Raw genomic sequence first — 19761 nt, forward strand, 5'->3', positions numbered from 1 at the left:
ATAGAGTATAAAGCTGTTGCGTGGGTTGAGAAAAAGTTAACCTCTCCAAACCTCGGTGTCCTTAGCACGAGGCTGGAGATGTTGGAGAAGTTACTATCTTCAAGGAGTTGCGGTGGAGGTGAAATGGGATAATGCACGGAAAGCATTTCACACAGTGCCTGGCACATGCTAAGTTATTAGAAGAGGTTAGCTGCTGGTCTTTCTGAGACTGTGATTTACCCAAGGTTATATAGTCGGTAGATAACCGAGTTAGGTTCAAGACCCAAGTTCAATGTTTTTTTTTAACTCCATCACAGCCCCATCAAGCCCTTTTTACCTTTAAAATTAGTCAAGAGCACAGTCACTAAAGGACTGAGCCACATGGCAGGTCTTTTAGTTTCTGCTGTGAAATCTGTGTTTTGAAGTGCGGCTGATAGCCCTGGATCCTGTAAGGTACTGGGGAGGAGCACCTGTCTGAGGAAGATAAGAGGGACGGGAGCAGATTGTCCTAGGATGAAGCAGGTTGCTTGACTGATCAAGGAGAATATTAGGTCCCTGGGCCTTCCTGATCTATGAACTGGTTTAGTCCCGGGGGATGTGAATGTAGTTCTTCATTCAGTCTTTCAACCAATATTTATTGAGCCCCCGTTGTCCTCAGTGCTGGGGATATAGCCGTTAATAAAACAAAGTCCCTGCCCTCATGGGGCTTACATTCCAGTGGGGGAAGATGGACAACAGACAGACTGTACATTTAAGATAAACAAAATCAGGTTGTAGAGTAGTTTTTCTACCACTCATACCTGTGGATTTATACAGGGTCTTCAAAAAGTTTAAAACCTTAAAATACTTAGCAGTTATTAGAGAAACCATATGTAAACAGCATTTAAAGACAAGATCATGGAATTTTTGTTCTAGCACAGCCGCTTTGTGTAGTATGCCATATTCAGATACGGAATGCTATGACAAATGGAAAAGGGCAGTCACAGGCGAAGCAGTGGAATTATCTGCCTTGGGAAGAAAATGAGCTGCTTATTGTTGGAAAGATTGTTTCCATCATCCCCGAAACTTAAATGATTGATTAGAATTTGAAATGTGAACACTACATAAGAGTTTTTATGCAGCTCGTGTGGGACCCCTCTCCATTTATTGGTGCAGTCAGTTCTTAGAACATCTTAAAACTGAAATTCCAGCATGGTGTGGTGGAAAGAAGTCAGGATATGAAGACAAGAAGACTTTGCTCTTAGATTTATGTCTGCTGCTTACTTGTCTTCCTGGGCCTCAGTTTCCTCATTTGTACAACGGCATCAGCCCCCATCCCTGTTATTGTGAAATCCAGTGAAGCTCCATCAGATGAGATCTAAAAGTGCTTATATTAATGCTGGTTTTTTAAAAAAGCAAACAAATGAAAATATAAATATTCCAACATCCACCAGTCTGCCTAAATAAAGTTCGATTTCTGTGATGGGAAGCATTTGAGACCCAGAGCCTGTGCTCCAGGACGGTTTTGGGAAACACCTGCACGTGGTTCATTTGATGCCTCAGAATTTGAAGTGTTCTGATTTCCAAAGCTGATGTCTCAAAATTCTTGTAAGAGATTTCCTTTAATGCCTGTAAGTGCAAATCCAATTAGTGTATATGTCAAAGCAAATGCTATCTATTTCTCTCGTGTCACTTGCCATGGAATTTAGGAATTCTTTCCCCAGAACGCTTTTTTGATAACAATTTTCATGCCAAGCTGCGTCTTTGAAATTAAACCTCCCTAAAATCGTGCCTAGGAACATGGGAGCCTTTACCACACTCTTCTCTGACCTGTGGCATGAGGTCTCTGCCCATCCTAGAGGAATTTCTAGCTCCATTTCTTTGGGTAGAAAAGATCTATGGCATTTAAAAGAAAACCTTGTGATCATTAACATTGTGAATTTCCTCTTCTCCTACCAAGTAGAACTGACCTCAGGTATTTTGTTGTAAGAGTTTGGAGCCTTTTCTAAGAATAGATTCGGTACTCAAATCCCATCCTCCACGATGTCATCATAAAGCCAGTCCTTGCTTACCTTCCCAGAATTGTCTTCCTCAGAGTGGCTCAAAGACGTTTGGGTCAGCAGTGCCCTCATCTCTCCTTACAGGGGGCCAAGATGGGCCGCCGAGCTCAACAGGAGTCAGCTCAAGCCGAGAATCATCTCAGTGGCAAGAATTCCGCTTCAACTCTGACTGCAGAGGTAGGTGTTAAAAAACTCTGAAGAAATGCACTCTGAGAGTTTGCGATTACTTAATGAGCAAGAATTTGGTATTCCATATTTCTTCTCTTTCATGCTCACCCTTCCTCCTATTATGATTTGGGAATTCCCTTCCTTGGCATTTGTCCTATGAGCAAGAAATGCAAGAGGCACGTTTTTTCCTCTAACGCCCCAGTCGTTTCTGTGCATTGCTTTATATTCTCAGTGAAGAACCTTCTTAAGTGAGCTGAAGCAAGGGCCTGGGAAGTTTCAAAATCCAGTCGAAATCCAGGTTTTTATTCCTGCTGAATAAATGCCAGTGAGGCTGGCTGGTGACGTAAGGTTGGATTACACAACTGGACGTTCGTTCTCAGTGGGGACCTGCTCTTTCTACGGTTTTCAGGCAGGAAGGGATCTGTGCTGGCCTTGCTTTCCTGGAAACTTTTCCGAGCAGCCTAGAATTGTGGGACTTTATCCAGCTTCTTAGTGGAGGGTGGGTCATCTCGATGAGCAGGGCTTTGAATGCCAGGGCACTATTTTCAGGAGTTTACTCAGAGCCCTCTTCACCTTCGTCTGTCCATTTGAAAAAAGTTTGACCTTTTCAAGAGTCAGCTTCAGGGTCATCCCCTCTATGAGCTCTTCCCAACTTCTCCGACTTAGGGCTCCCTCCTCTCGGTTCTCGTAGTCCTTGTTATAGAACGTCTCACATTATATGCTAACCTTCTTTTTACGGGTCTTCTGCCCCGCTAGACAGTGAGTTCCCAGACAACAGGAAACCTGGCTTCTCAAATGTCTAGCTCATCAGCCCATAGTAGGTGTACAAACAAATAAGGGGATCTACGCTGAGAAGCCTACTCATCAGCCCACAGTAGGTGTACAAACAAATAAGGGGATCTATGCTGAGAAGCCTAATGGGTGCTGGAGACAAGACACGGACACACTTTACTTACATATCACATCTGTAGGAGTCTTCTTCACCTTCATAGGAGATAAGTTCTCCATTATTTTTTTAAGTGTTCCACATGGCCCTTTCAATTTATCTTTCATTTTCTCACTTATTGTAGCAATGTGGGTACAGAGAATCATTTCTCTACTCTAAGACTACAACCATGCCACTACAGCAAAGCTGGCGGCTGACTGTTGACCTCTTTGCCGGCAGACAGTAGGGAGAGGATGGGCAGGGGGATTTGGGGAACCAGAGGCCACATCTCCCCTCTAACAGGGTAACCACCACCTAGCTAAAGGCATCTGATGCTGTGGGGAGTACAGGCCCAGTTTTACCAGATCTTCTGATTTTCCAAGAGACACTGGCAGTCTAAGATTTTACGTGAAAGGAACACATAAGTTAGCAACTAATTATAAAATTACAAATTGTAAATTTACTTACTATATATATTATATATTAATATATAATTATAAAATATAAAATAAACTAATTATAAAATTAAATCACCGTCTGGGCTAGATTAAGGCCTGAGGGTTGTCATTTTGTGACTTTGGCCACAGCACCTTTTTTATAGTGCTTATTACATTGTATCCTAATTGTTCACATGGCTGGCTCCCTCACGCCATAGGAGCTCTTGGAAGGTGGGGGCTGTGTTTTGCCACTGCACCCCTTTGTTTATCACAGTGCCTGGCACAGAACGGGCATGCAGTTGGCACTGCAGAGGGGGAGGGGAGTGAGGTGTGGTGAGGCACTATGGGGTGATGAGGGCTCTTGGGAGCTGAGTAAGAGTGTTACCGATGGGGCTGGGCAGAGAGTGGCGCATTGGAGGCACAGTTAAGGGGGTGGTGGTATAATGCAGGAAGACGGTGAAAGAAGATGTACCAGGCCCAGCCCTGGATCTCAAGGAGCCTGAACTGCAGTAGTATATGTCTCCAAAGAGAAAATGGCAAGCCCAGGCAAATGACTGGGTTAATGGAAGTCTGTTCTTGGCCTCTGGCCACCTTAGACTGTGGGTGTAGGACACTCCATCCAACACCAGGTCATTTATTCAACAAATATTTATTGAAGCTTGCTATGTGCCAGGCACCGTTTTAGACGGTTGGCATATTTCAGTGAACAAAAGAGAAAATCCCCTGTCACAATGGAATTTATATTCTCGTGATCACTGGCAGCCGGAAAGACGAATTACAAGTCTACTTAATTGTGAAGGACGTTATAGCCACCAATAGTGATTAGGTGAGTGAGTCTGTGATGGCTCAGGATGTCCTGGAATCACCTGATGGCCTTGAAGCCCTGTGTGGCCCCCGTACCAGATCAGCTTCTAGGCTGGGTCAGTCGGCATGCTTCTCCGTCTCCTTCCCCTTGGCTCCCGGACCAGAGTCAGCCCTGTGAGCACCGAACTCCAAAGTCACAGACTGATGAACCTTTCAGGGTCTCAGCTTTTCTGGAATACCTCCTTATTTCCCCAGAGGTGTTTACCTTTTTTTTTTTTACTCCAGGCCTTAGCATTTTTCTGGGAGAACATGATGAAAAGTTACGCTGTTCCTCACTCAGCTGGTACCGCTGACAGCAAAATACCAGTCAGAATTCCAGGATTCCTTCTCTCCCTGGGTTAATTGAGGTTGAAAGCAGTGTGGGCAGCCTCCCCGCCGGGGCCAGATGCTCACTGTGCTGTGTGGGACTTTTTGGCTGTTTCTTTCTAAAATTAGATCCCAAGACTTGTGTGTGTGCCCATTTACATTCCGATTCTGAGTGTATTACTTGATAAATTTATTTTTGTCCTCTCGCTGACTATATTCAGGATGAAGCTATCCATGAAAATGTAAATATGGTACCTGGGGGCTGTCAGACCTACTGGAGTCACTTTAGAGTTGAGGAGGAATTAGTCGAAACAAATTATTTTAAAGTGAAGTGATGGAGTTGGGAGCTCTGGTGAGGGAAGCTGAGAAGCCTCTGCTGGAAAGGAGAACACAGGGCTTGGCATCAGAAAAGCAGAGTCTGAGACCGGGCTCTGCTAATTGCCTGGCTCTCGAGCGAGCCCACTCATCTCTCGGATCCTCCACTTCATTACCTGTCAGATGGCGGTAACAATACCACAAGGTTGATATGGGGATTAAGTGAAATGTGCATTTAAAAGCACTTTAATAAACTGAAAAGCACCACAAAACGGTTCGTTCATTCAAGAAACTAGTGAACAAATGAGTGTATGGGCAGTGCTTTGCTGTTTTTGTGAAAGAGCAGCAAAGTGGGAGGGTGGCAGCCTGGCTTTCTTTAGACCTGATTTGGAAGTCTCATCAAGGGCTTTATCTGTAGGTTGACTAGTAGTGATCAAAGCAGTTTTTGTGCCTTCTGGGTGCAGAGGGCGTTCCTTATGAAGAGTAGATAAGAGCATCCGCTAAGGGTGTGACAGGCGTTGGCTAAAATCCTGCCTCTGCCACACGTTAGCTCTGTGGCTCTGAGCAAGTCACTTAGCCTCTTTAAGCCTCGGTTCCCTCATTGGTAGAACAGAGATAATAGTATTACATACTTCTCAGGGTGACTAGAAAGAAAACATGAGATGTTAGACGTAAAGCCCTTAACACGGTCTGACGCCTAAGCGCTCAGTCTCTTCTAACCATTATTATTATTTCTCTAGAATTTGGGTGTTCTTTTTATTCTGCCTGAGCCCTCTCTACCAAGGTTGAACACTGGTGGTCTTCAGGATGAATTTAGCCTACAATCTTCTTTTGTATGATCCATAGAGTTTAAAATTTTGTAATTTGATTGTTATTATTTATAAATTAGGAAACTTCAAGTGCAAATCCATATTTGAGGCTTCTCTTTCAAATCAGAAGTCCTAGCACGGTGGGCATTCGGGGCTGGCAGTCCCACATGGCAGCTGATGGCCGGAGCGGGCCTGAGCTGATAAGGTGCCCGCTCACATGCGGTTGCCGTCTCCTATTCGCCACTCCTTACTGTAATACGCCTGGTCAGATTTACTCACATTTGATACGCCTGGCTCCTGTTTCCATTTGAGTTTAAAACTCCTGCTGCTTTAGGGTGGATTGATTTTCAGGTGTCCTCTTATATCCATTAGTATTGATTTGGCTACATTTATCCGAAACTTGGCTTCGGTACTTGAATCGGACAGGAGCAATTTTTCTCACAGCAGGAAGCCCATCTGAGGGAAGAACAGGGTGGGTGCCGTCACTGGAGAATGTCCTGCATTACCCCCAGCCCTTCTAGCTTCCTGCTCTGCCATCTGGAGCTTGTGCCTTATTCTCATGGTTGTTCTCATGGTTACAAGATGGCTGGTTGCTCCCCAGGGTTCAGATCTGCATTCTAGGTAGGAAGACAGAGGGAAGAGTCGAAGAGTTGAAGGTGCATGCCATTTAAGTGTGTCCCTTCTTATCAGGAAAACAATAGCCGCAGACCTCCCCGAGTAGACTTCTAATTACAGTTTATTGGTCAGCACTGGGTCTTACCACCACCCTCAGTTTCAAGGGAGTTTCCAACTGGACATGTTGCCACACCTGTAACATTAGGGTTTTTTGATAAGGGAGAAGAGAAGAATGGCTATTAAATAGGAAGTTCGCAACTGACATGTCAATTTTTTAGAAAAATAGAATTTATACAAAGGTTTTTTGGGTAGACTTGGGCATGAAAGGAAAGAATTATTTTTAGTACCAAAAAACCCCCCAAATCCACGTTCTTCTCCAGTTTCCTAATTTAAAGTTGTGTAGAGTTCAGTGAAAACTTGTATGCCCTGAAGTCCCAGGATACCTGATGGAGTTCCTGTGTCCACTCTCTTCTTGGTCTTTCCCGTCCTCCCATTGTCTCAGTAACTGCTTGGGGCTTTCTGCCCATAGGACACCTGTGGCTGGTCCAAGTAGTTAAACTCTTCCTCCTGCTCCAAGAGAAGAGGAAGGTCTCTTTATTTACTTGGTCATTTTGTAAATTTCAAAGAATCTAACTGCCTAATTGTACTGATTAACCAGAAAGATGAATTCTTCGTCTTTGATTTGAGTGGTGCTTAATTCCAGAGGGCTGTGGTGAAGATCGGATTAGGTAATGCGTGCAAAGTGCTTAGCACGGTACCCAGCACACAGGAGTCTCAAGGAATGGTAAGTACTAGGAAAGCTTATGACTACACTCTTCTGTTTTTCGAGGTATTTTTTTTTTTTTTTTTTTGCCACCTGTCACAAATCAGGTGTGGATCTCCAGATGCATAGTTCAGTTAGCAATTCAGGTCAGCATTGCTGTTACTGAGAGTTCTCCTGGCACATGATTCCATGATGAGTGTCTACATGTCTGCCGTGTTTAACTTTCTCTGGGGAGGAGCAGCTCTGAGAATTAAACTGGATTTCTCTGCTCGAGCTTTCACCTTCTGTCTGTTTCAAATGAGGTGGTTCTTACCCCACTCCTTCAGGAAAAGCCCCGCACACGCTGTATCATAAGGTTCCCCTAGCACACACTGAGGTTGGGGAAAAGTAACCTTGGGCCAAACCTCTCCGGGGCTGGTCTGTCTTTTGGATGAGGACTTCTCACTCGGGTCTAGACCTCTTTGTGGCTTAGCTTTTATCTCGTAGATTGTCTTTTGAGTAGTAATAACTTTGGCTTACACGGGAGCGATTGCTACCCCTCTGTTAATTACATACAGTATTCTATTTAAGCCTCTGGGTAGCTCTGGAAGTAGCTCCTATCCTTATTATCTTATTTTAGCTGTGCAGACACCGAGACTTTGAGAGGTTGGCTCACTCGTCTGCAGCCATTCAGCCAGTGTCTGTCTCTAGTCCAGTCCCTCTGACTCCACGCAGGTGCTTAACCACTACCTGACCTCTCCTGTCTGCTAGGTAGGCAGATGCACAGACCTCCAGGGAGAGAAAGGCTTTTGGGTTATTTTTCTGGAATCCTTTGGGAGAGGGAATCAGTTCTGCCTTGACCACCCTCATTCGTCCACTGGTCTTGAGAAGTGTTTGAGTCCCAGCTGTTCCCCTTATCTCCCCCCGACCCCTTCGGTGTTCCTCCGAGGACGAGGACGCAGAACTGAAAGTGAGCCAGATCCTCTCGCAGGAATCTGAGAAATGCTGCTGGGCTCATGTTCCCAAATTAGGCCAATTTCCTCATCCTCCAGCAGCTCCTCTCAGCTGGAGCTCCCTTGGCGCTTTGCATGACGTCTCTCGCCCTCCGCCTGTTCCCTGACTGGTCTGCCAGCCCGGCAGTTATTTTCAGCCCAATAGGGCTATCTGCTGACCCTTTTTGGTGACATTTTTCTTCTTTCTCACAAAAATAACTTTCCTGATTGGTCACATTTTTCAGCCTTTTTCGTAGTTCCTCTCCAATGGGCTGGATTGAATGATGCTTCTGATAACGTTGTCGAAGAGGGATGCAGGGAATTTGATGTGGAACTGTTGGTGAGGAATGCATTTTCCACACTTCATATTTATGTCGTGCTTCGCATGCTTCAGTTTTGAACTCTCCCTCGGGGTAGGCAGATGTGCATTGCTGACCCATCCCTGGGGCAGGCCGCTGTGTGGGAGGGGATGTCGTCTCAGGGTAGAGCCTGCGATTGGAAATAGCATCTCGAGATTCTCCTCCAGCGCTGGCTCGGGCTCTCTCAGTGTCCCAGGACAACGCACTTTAGCAGCTCAGGCCTCACTTTGCTGTCTGTGAAGGGGAGAATCACACCTGCTGACTTCCTCCGAGGCCCGGGGTGGAAGCCGGTGCTGGGAGAGCATTTTAAGATTCTCTTCCTCCGCTATGGGGAGGGTTAAATGAGAAATACGTGTAAAGAGTTTAGCCCAGTGTTCCATCAGGTTAGCTGTTGTTATCATTATCTCCACAACCTGAGAAGTAGAAAAGATGATCATTTTGTATTTAATCCCAGCTCTGCCTCTTACTAGGTGTGTGTCCTGGGCAAGTTATGCGACCGCTCTCAGCCTGCTTCCTCAGCTGTTGAGTGGAGGGAATGGCAGTAGCTATCTGGGTGGTTGGAGGATTAATTAAGAGAATGTGTAAAGCTCTCAGGACAGTGCCCACCACATGCTGACTATTATTACTGTCATTATCTGTGTCACATGAGAATTAGAAGGTATTATCAATTTATCTTAAATTGCAATTCTGTTCATGATACAGAGATACTCTTTTTTCATAGAACTAACTAGACCTTGGGGCAGGAAACATCTGGATAAGGAGTCCTTTTGGTGAGAATTCTTTGTGTCACTTGAGACCCATGTTATTTGTCTCCTCTAGAAGCATCTCTGCCTATGCCATTGACCAGGTATTTGCCAATACCTTTCCATCTTCTTTTCAAAACCCAACCCTCTGTCTAGAGGTTGGCAGTCTTTCCAAAGAAGAATCCTTAATCGCTGACATATTATTTTCTTGTTCTGGGGCATATGGGTAGAAAGTAAGGAGGGCAAGAGTGACCTTAGTGATCTCGGTGACCTTGGAGTAGAAGGTAACATCCATTCATTCCCTACTGAAACTTGATGGGGAGCTTTCTATGTGCCAGGCATTGTGCTTGGAGCTGGCAATACAATGATAAACCAGACATGCTCCCTGTCCTCTTAGAACCTTGATCTGGGGGCTATAGAGACTTAAGTGCCAGGTGGGGGGGGTGGGGGGAACACACAAAGATATGGGAATACCTACACTGAGCCCCTTCTGTTTTTGAGGACATCTGGAAAGGTTGTCCAGGAAAAAATCGTGTTTGAGTTGAGGCTTGAAAGATGGAAAGAAGTTAGCCAAGGGAAGGATGCAGGGATCAAGAGTGTGTGATGCTGCCAAGACAGTCCAGGAAGGCGAGACCCGCCCTCTGGAGCAGGGTCTATTGGGTTTAGCAATAGGGAGTGCCTGTAGTTTCAGGGAAGCAGGCAGAAAGGGGACCATGTGTCCCGGCATAGTGCCACACACCACGTAGGTTCTCTGTAAATATTTGTTGAAAGATTTCAATGAATAGGTCATGACATGTGAATACTCACCATCAAAGGTAAAGGCCTCCCTGTGTCCTTCCCAAATCTCTGTTTCTTTGCCTTTTCCTCTGTTTTTGAGCCTTTCTCTGGTTCTCCTTCTTCCTCCCCTATTTCTGTTTTTCCTGTATCTCTTCCTGTTTTTACTCTTCACCAGTAATAACAGAGAACTCGAGGGGCTGGCCCCATGGCCTAGTGGTTAAGTTTGGCATGCTCCACTTCAGTGACCCAGGTTTGGTTCCTGGGTGCAGACCGACACCACCTGGTGGCAGCCATGCTGTGGCAAGACCTACGTACAAAATAGAGGAAGATTGGCACAGATGTTAGCTCAGTCAATCTTCCTCAAGCTAAAGGAGGAAGATTGTCAGTAGCTGTTAGCTCAAGGCAAATCTTCCTCACCAAAAAAATTAAAATAACAGAGAACTCGATTCCTCATATTCCTTTTTGTCCATCCATTTGTCTATATATATATATATATATTTTTTTTTTTTTTTTGGTGAGGAAGATTGGCCCTGAGCTGACATCTGTTGCCAATCTTCCTCTTTTTGTTTGAGGAAGATTGTCTCTAAGCTAACATCTGTGCCAATCTTCCTGTATTTTTTTGTATGTGGGATGCCGCCCCAGCATGGCTTGATGAGCAGTATGTAGGTCCACACCCAGGATCTGAACCTGCAAACCCCGGGCCACTGAAGCAGAAGGCGCAAACTTAACCACTACACCACCAGGCCAACCTCTCTTAAATATTTTTATTGACGTATTTATAAGTAGTATTCATTCATTTATTCACTTATTTATCCTACATTTAATATACACTGTCCAGTGCAAAAATGAATAAGATGACTTCATATTCTAGTTGGAGAACCACACACTTAGCCAAAAAATTGTAATACTTAAGTAATAGTAGAGAGGGAATGCAGAAGGAGCAACTAACCCTGCCTGGGACTTAGAGAAGGCTTTCTCAGGGAGGTGCCCCTTGGGCGGGTTGAAATGAATGAGTAGGATTTGCTGTGAGAGGGAAAGGGAGCTGGAAAAGTCTGTTTGAAGGCATGCCGTGGTCCAGGGCCTGGTGTTTTTGGGGCCTGCTGAACAATTTAGTGCATTGGGAACATAGGCCTTGTGTTCCAAGGGGAGGAATTTGGGTTTATTTTGTATGTTGTAGGGAGCGCAGAAAGATTTTACAGCAGGGAGTGACATCGTTGGCTTTGTTCTCTAGGAAGGTGAGTCTGGCAGCTACATGGAGGATGGCCTAGAGCGGGAGGGCTTGTTGGCAGGGAGACCGGTAGGAGGCGGTTGGAGCCGTCCTCCGGAGAGATGACGAGCATGAGCCAGGCAGTATTCCCAAACTTCAGGCGTTCCAAGACCGTTTTTACAGTTTGGGGTAAACACATACCACTCGCATTATTATTAACATTTTTCTTTAGATCAGCTCCCCCTTTATACTTAAAATACGTTTATTTTTAAAAAGAAACTGTCAGTGAACTTAGTTTGTGATAGTTGTATTTTTCCTAATACACAGTGAAATACATGAATGGTTATTTTTAAAAAGGAATGTCCCTGTACCACCTCCAGTCATCTTGCCCGCACCAGTGGCACGTGTACCTTACTTTAGGAAACAATAAACTAAAGCCCAGAGACATTTTTAAGGGGAGATGGATAGGATGTGGTAACAGATGGGCTGTGGAAGTGGGAGGGAAGGAGAGTCTGGAGATGACCCCATGTGTAGCTAAAAAGACTGAATAGAAAATGATATTTTTGAGACTGAGAATTTAAGAGTCTCAGCAGTGGGGGAGCAAGAAGAGAGAATTATTTCAAGTTTGGGGCAAGTTGAATTTGAGTTTCCTTCTTTTCAAAGAGGTCTGTCAAGTTTTCAGTTGAAAATTGGTCTGGAGCTTAAGAGAGAAAGTTGAAAACTAGTGCTAACAGATGTGGGAATCACGAGCATAGATTCTGGGATCTGTAAGAAGAACCTGGAGGAAGAACTTCTGATTCCTGGGGGCACAGACCCTTCATAGTCTCCAGGGGCCAGCTTGTGAGGGTTTTAAGCAGAGAAGAGGTGTGATTAGATTTGCATTGTAGAAAGAGCAGTCTGGCAATCATTGGTCAGGGATGAATCCGGGCTTTGTGGGTCCTGAAACATAAAATTTAGAGGCTGTCCTTAGGAAAAATAATTTAAAATGAATTCAAAATGAGATAGGAAAGTCAATACTTATTTATAGTGAGAAAAGAAATTGCAGCCAAGCTGCTAGAGCCTTGGATGTTCAGACGCCTTTCTTCAGAGTTCTTGGTAGGCAGTGTGCCAGAAAGGCCTACACAGAAGTGCCTCCTGACGGAGACCTGGCTTCCCCTCCCTGTTAGGACTCTCCCTAGCTGCCGGGGGCCAACGCAGGTGTGGAGCGCAGACTGGAGGAAGGGGAGAGTGGAGGCAGGGAGACGAGGTAGGACCCAGCTGAGAGAAGGCAGAACGCAAGCTGGTCAAGCCTTCATTTACAGGGTTGCTGTTTTCTCCAGCATCCCTCAGCAGGCTGGGTACTGACAAAACAAAGGTGTATGGTTGGCTCAATCCAGGTTTTGAGGAGTTCTGGGGGAAATGTGGTAAAAAGACAAGGGAATGAGGTATCATGTGATGGACCTTGGAAGGGAGCTGGGTTGATAGGGGAGGAAGTGAAACCAAGAAGAAAGTTCTCAGAGAAGAAGGGGACTAGGTATGTCAGAGATGGAGCAGTTCCGGGTTCTATTGACTGAAAAAGTAGCAAGGCCATGGGCATTGCAAGGGTCAGGGAACTATGCAGCTAAGCATTAGATGGCTCGTTCCTGTGAACCCTGACTCACTTAGAATGATGAGGCTAGTTGTGGAGCGGAAATGCCCAAATTTTTGATGAACGTGTGCTTAGGCAGTGGTTAGAGACAGGGATGAAGAAGGAAGGAGAGAGGATGTAGGCACACATTCTGAGTCACAAGAAGTGTTCCATAATAGTTTGGAAGGGTCTGCAGGAACTTGGGGGAGTAAGACAGGAGTGTTATCTTGGGACCCTGGTCAGTGGGGTTTTACAGAATGAGCAGGCTCTGCTTGAAAGAGCTGTAAGAGAAACGACGTCCACAGGGGGAAGCCCGGGTTTAGGAGGAGCGAGGAGGTGGAGAGAGTGTGCTGCGAACAGAGAACGTCTCATCTGCTCGGAACCATAAGATTGTGATCGGAAAGCCTCATTGAAGTCATTAGCAAGGCTAGATTTCTTACTATGCAGCGTGTCAGTAATTACTGAGAAGGAACAGAGTGATAGTAAAATATTCTTTTAATAATGATACTTTACAGGAAAAGGGTACTGACTGATGTTGAATGTCATTGGTGACAGACTGAAACATTTCTGGTCACATGTCTTTACCCAGCATAGCAGAGAATTATGTCACCGTGTTTAGCCGATTGCTTTGATATTCCATTTTACTTCCTCCATTGGCTTTTTCAGGTCTAGTTTTTTTAATACTGTTTTTTTGGTGGTTCCTCTAAGGATTAGAATATGCATCCTTACCTTATCACTGGCCACGGAGAGTTAATATTATACCACTTCATTAAAATGTGAGACCCTTGTTGCAGAAGTCCATTTTTCCCCTCCCTTTCTTTGTGCTAGTGATATCTTATGCTTTAAAACTACCTGTCATAAACCCCTCCATACCGTTTGTCTTTTCATGTTAACCAGTTATCATTTAGAGAAATTAAGAGAAAAAAGGTCAGTCTTTTATATTCACCCGCGTATTTACCGTTTCTCTTGTTCCTCATTTCTTCCTGGAGAGCCAGGTTTCCATGTGGTGTCATTTCTCTTTAGCCTGAAGAACTTCCCGTAGCATTTCTTGTAGTACAGGTTTGCCAGAGCAACTTCGGTATTGGCTTGATCTGAAAATATTTATTTCACCCTCACTTTTGAAGGATATTTTCTCTTGATGTAGAATTCTGGATTGAGAGTTCTGGATTGAGAATGCTTTTCTTTCAGCACGTTAAGGATTGTCATCCTTTTGTCCTCGTGATTGTTCTCCTGTATGGAAGTCTGTCCCCCTCTCTCTCGTTGCTTTAAAGATTTCCTTTTTATCTTTTTTTGGTTTTCAGCAGTTTGGTCATGACGTGCCTAACTATAGTTTTCTTTGTCTTGACTCTGCTTGGGATTTGCTGAGGTTTCTTAGATCAGGAACTCAATATTTTTCACCAAATTTGGGACATTTTAGGCTATTAGTTCTTCAAATACTTTTTCTGCCTCATTTCCCGTCTCCTTGTTCCTGGGACTCCCATTGCACATATGTTAAACTGCTTGATATTGTCCCATAGGTTTGTCCTGTGTTTTTTGTCCCTGAAGCATTGTTAATTTTTTCCTATCTTTCATCTTTTTGGTCTTCAAATTGGATCTTTTCCGTTGATCTGTCCTCAGGTTCACTGATTACTTCTTCTGGTGTCTTCAAACTGAACTTCTTATTTTAGATATTGAACTTTTAAGTTCTAAATTTCCATTTGTTCCCCCCCTCCTTTTTTTGGGCACAGCTTCCATTTCTATTAGATTCCCCATTTGTGCATTCATTATGACCATCTTTTCTTTTAAGTCCTTGAACATATTTATAGCTGCTTTGAAACCTTTGTCAGTTAATTCCAGTATCTGGGTTATCTTGGGGTCAGTTTTTTTTTTCTTTTCTTTTCTTTCTTTTTTTTTTTAAAGATTTTATTATTTCCTTTTTCTCCCCAAAGCCCCCCGGTACATAGTTGTATATTCTTCGTTGTGGGTTCTTCTAGTTGTGGTATGTGGGACGCTGCCTCAGCGTGGTCTGATGAGCAGTGCCATGTCCGCGCCCAGGATTCGAACCAACGAAACACTGGGCCACCTGCAGCGGAGCACGCAAACTTAACCACTCGGCCACGGGGCCAGCCCTTTTCTTTTCTTTCTTTCTTTTTCTTTTTGGTGAGGAAGATTTGCCCTGAGCTAACATCCATTGCCAATCTTCCTCTTTTTTTTTGCTTGTGGAACATTAGCCCTGAGCTAACATCTGTGCCAATCTTACTGTATTTTGTATGTGGGATGCCTCCACAGCCTGGCTGATGAGTGGAGTTGGTCCGCACCTGGGATCCGAACCTGCAAACCTGGGCCACCAAAGCAGAGCATGCGGAACTTTAACCACTCAACCACGGGGCCAGCCTGTTTTTATTGTTTTTGCTTTTCTTTTTTTAAAAAAAATTTTGGTGAGGAAGATTGGCCCAGAGCTAACGTCTGTTGCTAATCTTCCTCTTTTCTTTTTTCCCTCCCCAGAGCCCCAGTACATAATTGTATATCCTAGTTGTAGGTCATTCTAGTTTTTTTGTGTAGGATGCCGCCTCAGCATGGCCTGATGAGTGGTGCATAGGTCCACGCCCAGGATCTGAACTGGTGAATCTTAGGCTGCTGAAGTGGAATGCGTGAACTTAACCACTCGGCCATGGGGTTGGCCCTGTGTTTTACATTTTGACTGTGGTCACATTTTTGTGTTTCTTTACATGTCCAGTAATTTTTGTCTGTACGCAGGACATTGTAGAAACTCTGGATTATGTTACCTTCCTCTGAAAAGTGTTGATTTTTGTTTTAGCAGGCAGTTTAATTATTTGCAGGTCACCTTGGATTTATGAAGATCTGGTTTTAGGCTTTGTTAAGTCAGGTCTATTTTGGTTTTACCTGCAGTCCTAGTGCAAATTCCATAGTCCGGGGATGTGGTCTTTACTCCTAACGTGTGACTCTTCTGGGATTTAGTGGAAGCTCCAAGGTGAATACCAGGCACCTCTAACTTGGTAGAACTCCAACTTCAGTGTCTGTCTCCCCTGCAGTTAATGAGATGCACTCAGCTTTTTTTTTTTTTAGCTCTTCACCTGTTGTTTTTCACTGGGTTTCTTGGTGCAATTCAGGTATTGACTGAAGGAATTTGAGGGAGTTTAAATGCAGATTTGGGGCTCCCTCTTTTCCAGGATTTCTCTCTCTCTATTTTCAGTGACTCTGGCAGTCCCCAAATTTGTCCCCCAAGCCAATAGCTGCAGCTTTCTGCTTGAATCCTAGCTGCTCAGTTTCTGCCCAGACTGGAGAGTGCACTCAAGGGGAAAATCCATTCAAACACGGGTTTTTACCCAGGGCATTTCTTTTCTTTCAAGGGTCAAATCCCCTCCAGTTTCTGCCTGCTTTTGTTTGCCCTCCAGTGCCTTCAAATAGTTGATTTTTGTATTTTGTCCAGATCTGTGTGAAGGTTAGTTGAATGCCAACTGCTCTCCCATTACTGGATCCAGAACCTGCCAGTTGCTTTTGGATTATTGCAGAGTCCACTGCAGTTTTTTCCAAGTGGTGCTGTTGGCAGGAAAAGAGTGAAAGTGGTTTTTGCAGAAACAGATTTTGTCAATTGTCTCTTAGGGTAACTGACGGGCATTCAGGTACATTAGCTGTTGAGCTAGAAAACGTTCTGGCATCAGTGGTGCACTTGGAAGTGATGCACAGAAACTGGGGTATGAAAGCGGCCCGGAGACCTGGGATACACTCAGCAGGAAGTAAGTGCTCATCCATGCAGACGCTGTTCTGAGCACTCTGCAAAGTTAATTTAGAAAGGCCCCAGAGCTGGTGAGGTTGGCAGTGTGCTCTTTCAAGGGCAAGAGGTCTTCCCAGATGACTTTAAACTGAGGAGCAAAATTTATGGACCAAGCAACTGTACCCAGGTCATGCCTTTTATGTCAGGGCATTGTCACCTGGGAGCAGTGGAGTGGCTGGCCTTCAGCCTTTCTTGTTTGAGAAAGGGTGGGGTGAGAGCCTAAGAAATCCACCTTGGACTTGGACTGATAAGCTGGAAAAGAGATAGAGCATAGCATGTTTTAACATTGGTCTGTGAGGAAGTTTCTACTAAAATGAGAAAACCAAGAACAATGTAGTAAGTTTTTCGCAAACTAAATTTATTCAATTTAAAGGATCATTCTTTATCCTGGTTTATGCTCTTGCTCATTTGGGGAGATTGAAAAGTTCCCTTCTTTAATGAAACGATGATGAGAGGAAATGGTGGGGGGTTTTTTTTGATGAGGAAGATTGGCCCTGAGCTGACATCTGTTATCAATCTTTCTCTTTTTGCTTGAGGAAGATTGTCTCTGAGCTAATACCTGTGCCAGTCTTCCTCTATTTTGTTTGTGGGTCACCACCACAGCATGGCTTGATGAGCAGTTTGTAGGTCCACACCCAGGATCTGAACCCGTGAACCCCGGGCCACTGAAGCAAAACATGCAAACTTAACCACCACGCCACTGGGCCGGCCTGCAAAATGGTGGTTTTTAAAAAAATATTCTTAACAAAATTAAAAACTGTTAACTCTGTACTGCTAGCCACATCCCACCCCCCACAAACAAAATTTATTTCTAGAAATATTGACAGTCTGTGAAATCTAGAAGTTTGAGAAACACAGTTATAGACGTTTAAAAAATTTTTTAGGACTACTGGGGTCCCTTGAAATGTTGTTAGGGGGTAAATTGTGTGCAAGTTTGCCAGCCATGACCGTGCTCTGTGCTTAGAGTGTCTTCTCTTGCTCCAACAACCAGGGCAGGATAGAGAAGAACTGGGTGTGAGGCCCGTGATATCCCTGGTCTCCCGACAGTGAACAGAGTGGGGAACAGAGCCGGGCGTTCCTCTCCACATCTCACGTGATGCAGGCCACCAGCCTGTGGTTTAATGCTTCTTTCAAGCTCCCTCCACTTCTTTTCCATCATTACCCTTGAAGACGCTTGTGAGAGATCAGGTTTCTTAAAGCCTCGCGGTTGCAGCTTGCTCCTCTGCTCTCCACTTCCTCCAAGTCATTCCACTCTGGATTTGGTTGAGGTAGCAAGTCTAGACTCTGCTTACACAGAGTCACAGGTGCCAGGAGGGGTGGCTTCTTGCTGTGCTGGGAATTTACACCCTCAGCTTTGTGCATATTTCTGGTTACACACATGCCAGATGGATTTTAACCAACTAAAAGGAGTTAAGAGAATGACAAAAACGTATAGGTTTTGATTTATGATGAAAGTTGAAAAGAATGTTTATTTTGGCTGAACTGCAAAAAGTATAGGGGGAACAGGGCATTTCTTTCTAAGTATCTGGAAGGTATAGACCCGTGAAGAGGGGAGAACTGATTTAGGATGACCCAAGGGAATGTCATTGAGATTGAGGATGCCATCCAAGGGAGGAAAATCCAGGATGAATTTAAAGAATGATTTCCAGGACTGAAATCTGTTCTCTTTGGATCAGGCTTTTCAACAGACTGCTGGCAGTGCCATCCCATGAGTCATTTGAAATGGGCAGTTTGATGACTCTGTACTGAGATATGGGACGTGGATCTTTTATTATAGGACATGTGCAAACATTTGGCTAAGTGGGACACCACCAGAGTAACTGGCAGACACTCTGGCTGTCCTGAGCATCACCTTTATTTCTCAGTCAGCAGTGGAGCTGTGGTTTTCTCTTGGTTCAGGCAACTTTAAAGGATTTCTGTCTCTTCGGGGAGGCTGGAATAGGTACGAGTTGGATCCCTGGAATGAAACTTGTTGCAGGGCAGCCCCACATAAAAGGTCCTACAATATTTGCCTCCCCAAAACTTCCCGTTGTCTCAACCTTAGGCATTAAAGGTTTCTCCTCCAAAGTCTGTATTTTATTACCATTATTATTTCTGATAAATAATATAAGAGCCACTATCACCACCATTTATTTAGTGTCTGCTCTGTGCCAGAGATTGTCTCCAGTGTTTACAGAGACCTACAAGGGACTCATGACCATTCTCCTTTTACACACAATGTAAAGGACGCTTAGTGAAGATGTGACTAGCCCAAGGCTACACAGCTAGGAAGTGATGATTCTAGAACTTGAACCCAGGACTTCCCTCCTTCCAGCCTATCTCCTGCCCTTCCCCTTTGAAACTATAGCTTTTCCCCTTTACTTCTTTTTGGAAAACTCACTTTTCCCTCCAAATAGTCACTCATTCTTCGAAGCTACTCCACTGTTGGTATGAGGAGAATATCTCGTGACATGCAGTGAAGACACAGCTACTTTCCAGCTACAAAGATTTGTATTGAATTCAGCCTAACACAGTTTGGCACAGTGCTCAAGCTGTTGTCGTTTATTTTTGGCATCACTTTTTAATCCTGACTTTACCCTTAACCCTTCCCTCGGCTGCCTTACTGAAGACTTCAGGGTTAGACCACGCTACTTTCTGGTCCTTCTCTCTTACTCGACATGTTGATACCATCAATAGCCACAGCGTACTCTGTGCCCAGAAAATAAATGAACGAGATGCTCCTTTCTTTCTGGTTTTCCCAGGTCTTATCCTTAATATCAGACCAGATGGCATCGATCTAGTCTCTCTTATTTTTGAGTACTTTGGTTCAGCCCAGACAGGTTCTTTTCTGTAGCTGCTCTGTCCCTTCAAGCCTGTTCCAGCTGAGATGCACCTAGTGTCTAGGAAGCCAGGTTTCATCTACTTCAGGGCAAAGCTGTGGTGTCAGAGAGACTTGGATTTGGAGCCTTGCTCCATTACTTACAAATAGGATGATTTTAGGCAAGTTAATCTCCAAGCCTCAGTTTTCTCATCAGTAAACTTGGTATGTAGTGGTGTCCACTTCATTGGGTCACGAGGATTCTGCAGAGTAATCCTCCGTATGGTAAACCCTCAATAGATGTTG

The 19761-nt window shown here is 44.5% G+C and overlaps 1 protein-coding gene across 1 annotated transcript in view; it reads left to right on the forward strand.

Annotated features, from left to right (window-relative positions):
- Positions 1 to 19761, forward strand: part of IFT43 (intraflagellar transport 43) — a 77384-nt gene that overhangs the window by 680 nt on the left and 56943 nt on the right. Inside the window, exon 2 of the mRNA XM_046646984.1 lies at positions 2103 to 2195. Coding sequence (XP_046502940.1) covers positions 2103 to 2195 — 93 coding nt within the window. The remainder of the gene's footprint in view (positions 1 to 2102; positions 2196 to 19761) is intronic.

The sequence above is a fragment of the Equus quagga genome, chromosome 20 (genome assembly GCF_021613505.1).
Source record: "Equus quagga isolate Etosha38 chromosome 20, UCLA_HA_Equagga_1.0, whole genome shotgun sequence".
Lineage (NCBI taxonomy): Eukaryota > Metazoa > Chordata > Mammalia > Perissodactyla > Equidae > Equus > Equus quagga.